This window comes from Alexandromys fortis, unplaced genomic scaffold (genome assembly GCF_014885135.2).
Source record: "Alexandromys fortis isolate MF-2015 unplaced genomic scaffold, M_Fortis_MF-2015_v1.1 scaffold_198, whole genome shotgun sequence".
NCBI lineage: Eukaryota > Metazoa > Chordata > Mammalia > Rodentia > Cricetidae > Alexandromys > Alexandromys fortis.
In genome coordinates this window covers 2,655,623-2,660,983 of record NW_026068111.1, presented here as the reverse complement: position 1 = coordinate 2,660,983, position 5,361 = coordinate 2,655,623, and the positions used below count along the sequence as shown (strand labels likewise).

The following is a 5,361-nucleotide window of genomic DNA, read 5'->3' as shown; positions in this document are numbered from 1 at the left end:
AAAAAAAAAAAAAAAAAAAAACAAAGCTACACAGAGAAACCCTGTCTCAAACAAAACAAAACAAACAAACAAAAAATGTATGACAGACTAACAAGGTAAAAGCCAGTGTTCCTAGTTTATATGCATGCTGGTGGTTGCAGACTTAGAATCATTCTCTGCTGACCTGGACATCCAGGGGTGTTGGAATCAGACAAGTTGGTTACATTTGTGTCTCAGTTTTATTTTAGACAGGCTCTCTCTCCTGTAGCCCAGGCTAACCTTGAACTTGCTGTGGTGTCAAAGGTAACCTACCCCCACTTCCCAAGTAGTAGGATTACAGATGTTTGCCACCATGTTTTTGTTTTTGTTTTTAAAAGATTTATATGTATCTCTGTGTGTGCCACTTATGTGTGGTGCCCACAGTGGTAAGAAGAGGGTCTCGGCTAGAGTTATGGGCAGTTGTGAGCCAATCACTGCAGGTGCTGGGAACCAAACATGGGTCGTAGATAACAGGCAAGTGCTCTTAACCACTGGGCTGTTTCTCCAGCCCCAGAATCTGCTATCTTGTTTCTAGTGTCTTCTAGAAATGTTTTGCATGGGTTGGAAACACCGTATAAGCCAGGTTCATGACACAAGCCTGTAATCCTATGACTCCATCCCCACCACTGCAAAAAGAAATATAAGCTGCTGCACGCATGTGGTGGCACACACTCTTAAACCCAGCACATTGAACGCAGAGGCAGATGGATTTCTGAGTTCCAGGCCAGCCTGGTCTACATAGTGAGTTCCATTTCAAGCCAGGGATACATAGTGAGACCCTGTCTTAAAAAGGAAATGTAACTGGTACTGCCCAGCTGTGAAGAAATACGCAGGTTCTTTCTGAGTCACAGTGGCACTTGTAAAGGGGAAACACTCTTTGATTACCATAGGCTCTGCTGGGTGGGGACTGGTCTGTGGAATTGCCACTTGAGCAGACTGAGCCTGTTTGATTTGCTCTCACTGTTGTGTAGCGCTCTCAGTCAGAAAAGCAGCTAGCATTCTTACTATGTCAGAACTCTCAGAAGTTTGCTTCTGCTGTGCCCACGAAGCTGTTCTAACATGGACTGACACTGAACCCTCTTCCAGGTGTGCGAAGTCTATAAGCTTCACAGGGAGACGTTCTACTTGGCGCAGGACTTCTTTGATCGTTACATGGCGTCACAACAGAATATCATAAAAACGCTTTTACAGCTTATTGGGATTTCAGCCTTATTTATTGCTTCTAAACTTGAGGTAAACAACTCCTTAATGTTCTTTATGCAATCAACATGTCTTAAGTTCTGCCCCTTCTAGGGGAAACTGTCAACTATTGGTCAGTTGTATCCTGAATTCTGAGTCAAAGGCTTCTAAAGTTAAAGTACGTGGTGGCAGGGAGTGGGGAGGACGGACACGAACCAATCAAGAGTAAAGACAAGGAGCAATTATAGACCATTTAGATTAATGTAGTTGCTTTAAGCATAATTGAACTTGGTGCTGAAAAACTGAAATTGTAGCATAGTGGGTCCCACCTCTAGTCCTAGCACTTGGACAGCTGAGGTAGTGGAGCGGGGAGTTTGAGACGAACATAGCTAAATGGTAAGATCCTCAAAACAGCACAAGAAGGTTGTTTTGGTGTAATTATAGAGTGAATCAAAAAATTTAAGGTTCTGTTTATTTATTCATAGGTCTGTTTATTTGTGGGGTGCTCCTCCCCCACCCCTTTTTGAGACAGGATCTCCCTGTGTAGCTCCAGCTTGCTTAGAATTCAAGAGCTCTTCCCTGCCTGCGCCTCTGGACTGCTAAGATTAAAGGCCACCACAACCAGCTAGTTTTACTTCTTTCTAACTTTTTGGGGTTGGTGAAGCGAACCTGTGCGGAGCCTTTGAGTACATCCTTTCTGTGTCAGCATGCTGGAATCATTTTGGATGCACGTCCCAATCTTAAACTGCCGGGAATGGTTTCTTTGTAACAGCACCTTCCTTCTGTTTCCTTTTAGGAAATCTACCCTCCAAAGCTGCACCAGTTCGCTTACGTTACAGATGGCGCTTGCTCTGGAGATGAAATTCTTACCATGGAATTAATGATGATGCAGGCAGGTTACACATTAATCTCTCTCTCTCTCTCTCTCTCTCTCTCTCTCTCTCTCTCTCTCTCTCTCTCTGTATGTGTGTGTGTGTGTAAGAGAGACTTGAGCTAAGTACACACCTATCTTTCCCATGTGAGGTATGGGTGCACCAAGTGGGTCTTCTCCGCTAGACGTGGCAGGGACTACTTTTCACAACTACCATCTCTTTCCCTTTAGGCCCTTAAGTGGCGTTTAAGCCCCATGACCATCGTTTCCTGGCTGAATGTTTATGTCCATGTGGCATATGTCAATGATACAAATGAAGTGCTGATGCCTCAATACCCACAGCAGGTCTTTGTGCAGATTGCAGAGGTATGCGGACTTTCTGCTTCCCCAACGTGTGTGGGGTGGGGGAGGGCGCACACCACAGCTCACCAGGGGCTTCTAGAAGCTTCACGTGGCATCTGTCTTAGCACCCCTGTCTCTCCTTAGCTTTTAGATCTGTGTGTCCTGGATGTTGGCTGCTTAGAATTTCCTTATGGTGTCCTTGCTGCTTCTGCCTTGTACCATTTCTCCTCATCAGAACTGATGCAGAAGGTCTCAGGTATGTTTTTTCCTGTGAGTTCATAGACAAGGTATCTTGTCAAGGTATCAGCTGCAGGCTGAGCCTCCACCTTCTTTCCTGGCAGGATATCAGTGGTGCGACATAGAGAAGTGTGTCAAGTGGATGGTTCCGTTTGCCATGGTCATCCGGGAGATGGGAAGTTCTAAGCTCAAGCACTTCCGGGGAGTTCCCATGGAAGACTCTCACAACATTCAGACCCACACCAACAGCTTGGATTTGCTGGTCAGTGATGCTCATGGTCCCATTAGACAAGTACTTACCCAGCGCTGCCTAAACAACCTCACTTTTCTTCAGGCTGGCCCCAGGGAGTCTAGGAAAAGCCAGTTCCAATTCCATTATGACTGTTTTTGGTGCACAGCTTCTGTGTCTGGGTGTATACAGACCATAGACTAGGTGGAAGGGGTTGTTTGATTAGACAAGGTCTTATTAGATAGCCCAGGTGGCCCTTATCCCAAGTAAGATTACAAGTTTGCCACCATGCCTAACTTTAGATTTATTAGCTTTTACTTTTATTTATGTTATTTTTCCCTCTTGCCGCCATATTAAAAAGGTACATCAAATGAAGCAAGTCTTTAATGTTGACAACTTTCCCTTTTATTCCATGTAGGACAAAGCCCAAGCAAAGAAAGCCATATTGTCAGAACAAAACAGGATTTCTCCTCCTCCCAGTGGGGTCTTGACACCCCCACAAAGCAGTAAGAAGCAGAGCAGTGAGCAGGAGACAGAATGACCAAACCTGCCATCGCCTCCAAAGACAGTGGTGTGGAAGCAGCTGCCTGGAGCTCCTTGTGCTGCCTTGGAGGTCGGAGCCCCTGCAGATGCCCTGCGGAAAAGTGTGCATCCTCTTCCAAAGCAGCAGGGGTCTACACAGTGGCCTCAGACAAAAGTGCTTTTATTGAATGCTAGGCATTTTAACAATAGGGTCAGGTACACCAGCCACCTCCAGAACACCACTGAGTGCTCCAGAAGCTGCTAAGGAGGGTGCTACTTGACTCACTGGACTCTTCACACATGACAAAAGCTTGAAATTAAGGAGGCCGCGGCTGTTGCTGGCCTCTGCTCGGGTGTTCTGGGTTGCTGTTGTGTTGGGTGGGGCAGGTAGTTGTGAGCAAGCATGGGATGCAGAGCCCACAACCCGGACTAGCTGCCCCTTTCCACTGTCAGCTGACAGCATGTCCTGCCTTTTATGAACTCTTGTAAGTGCTGCTATGTCTATCAATTTTTAATAAAGATAATATCTTTGAAGCATCTGTTATTACTGTGTGTGGTAATAGAAGCTAACAGTTGCCTTTCAGAATGGCTTGACCAAAGTTCTCTTGGTTTCATGATTTTTGAGACAGTCTTGCAGTGTAACCCATACTGGCCTAGAGCTTGCCAGGTAGCCTAGTCTTCCATGAGATTCTTCTCCCACAATGCCCTACATAGGCGGGTATTCACACTGGAGTCATCAGCTGTACTAGGCTATGCTAGGGAAGCCATTCCACACCCAGGGAGTTTTATTAGTGTCACCAACTCTCCAGGCTAGTTAAAGGTCATTCATGTTCTTCACCCTCACCCAAATTAAAGAGTGTGAGAGATTTTGTTTAAATAATTTAAAGAAGAAAACCTAGGCACACTGGTGTACACTGGTAGAGACAACATGTGGGAGAATCCGAAGTTTTACGTTACCCTGAGCCACTTAGGAAGGCCCTGTCTCAAGACAGAAAGGGAGTGTGGTGGGTGCAAAGTTAGATGGCAGCTCAAGTGAAGGAGAGGACATCAGTGCAGTGTATTAAAGGACGTTTACATAGAAACACCCGGAGCCCTGTGCTGATCACTGGGTCACTGTTCGCTTTAGACCTACTGTGTATATTTCCGTCATCGTGGTCATGTTGCTTTCATGGTGCTTCTTCAATTTGTGTATACACACAGGACAATGATTGATCAAGTATTGCCACTTTCAACTTGTTTTCTGAATCTGGTTTTCAAAAACCTAAAACGAGGCGGTCATTTTAGATCTATATTGTATTTATATGAAGTTGGAGGTATTCTATTTCTTTGACACTGCTTTTATAGTTCTGGAAGGAAAAACCTAGACAACAAAGAGGACCCTAAGAAAGACATACATGGATCTAATCTACTTGGGAAGTAGAAAAAGACGAAATCCTGAGTAAACTGGGAGCAGGGGGGTAATGGGAGAGGGTAGAAGGGGAGAGGAAGAGAGCAGAAAGAATATATAGCTCAATAAAAATTAAAACAATAATGGACATTTTTAAGTCTTCTAGTTAAGTGTATCAGAAACCAACACCTGGGGCTGGAGAGATGGCTCAACGGTTAACAGCACTGGCTGTTCTTCCAGAGGGCTCCGGTTTGATTCTCGGCTCACCTCTAATCCCACTTTCAGGAAATCTAATGCCTTTTCTGGCTTCCTTTGGTTCTGTTCACGTGTGGTGCACAGGCATACATGCAGGCAAAACATTCGTACAGATGAAGCTTTTAAAATAAGGCTACCTCTAATGTCATCTGTCCAAACAGTCCTATTCCTAACCAGTTATTTCTTTGGTTGTTTTGTTATTTGAGATGGTTTCTCTCTGTAATAGCCCTGGGTGTCCTGGATCTCACTTTGTAGATGAGGTTCACCTCAAGAGATCCACCTGCTTCTGCCTCCCGAGTGCTGGGATTAAAGGTGTTATAA

General features: G+C 45.0%; 1 protein-coding gene across 1 annotated transcript in view; it reads left to right on the top strand.

Annotated features, from left to right (window-relative positions):
* Ccne1 (cyclin E1) overlaps positions 1-3,937 on the top strand; it is a 10,715-nt gene extending 6,778 nt beyond the window's left edge. The window contains exons 7-12 of the mRNA XM_050124528.1: positions 1,105-1,251; positions 1,994-2,089; positions 2,300-2,434; positions 2,555-2,666; positions 2,752-2,909; positions 3,295-3,937. Coding sequence (XP_049980485.1) covers positions 1,105-1,251; positions 1,994-2,089; positions 2,300-2,434; positions 2,555-2,666; positions 2,752-2,909; positions 3,295-3,417 — 771 coding nt within the window. The 3' untranslated portion in view covers positions 3,418-3,937. The remainder of the gene's footprint in view (positions 1-1,104; positions 1,252-1,993; positions 2,090-2,299; positions 2,435-2,554; positions 2,667-2,751; positions 2,910-3,294) is intronic.
* The last annotated feature ends 1,424 nt before the right edge of the window (positions 3,938-5,361 follow it).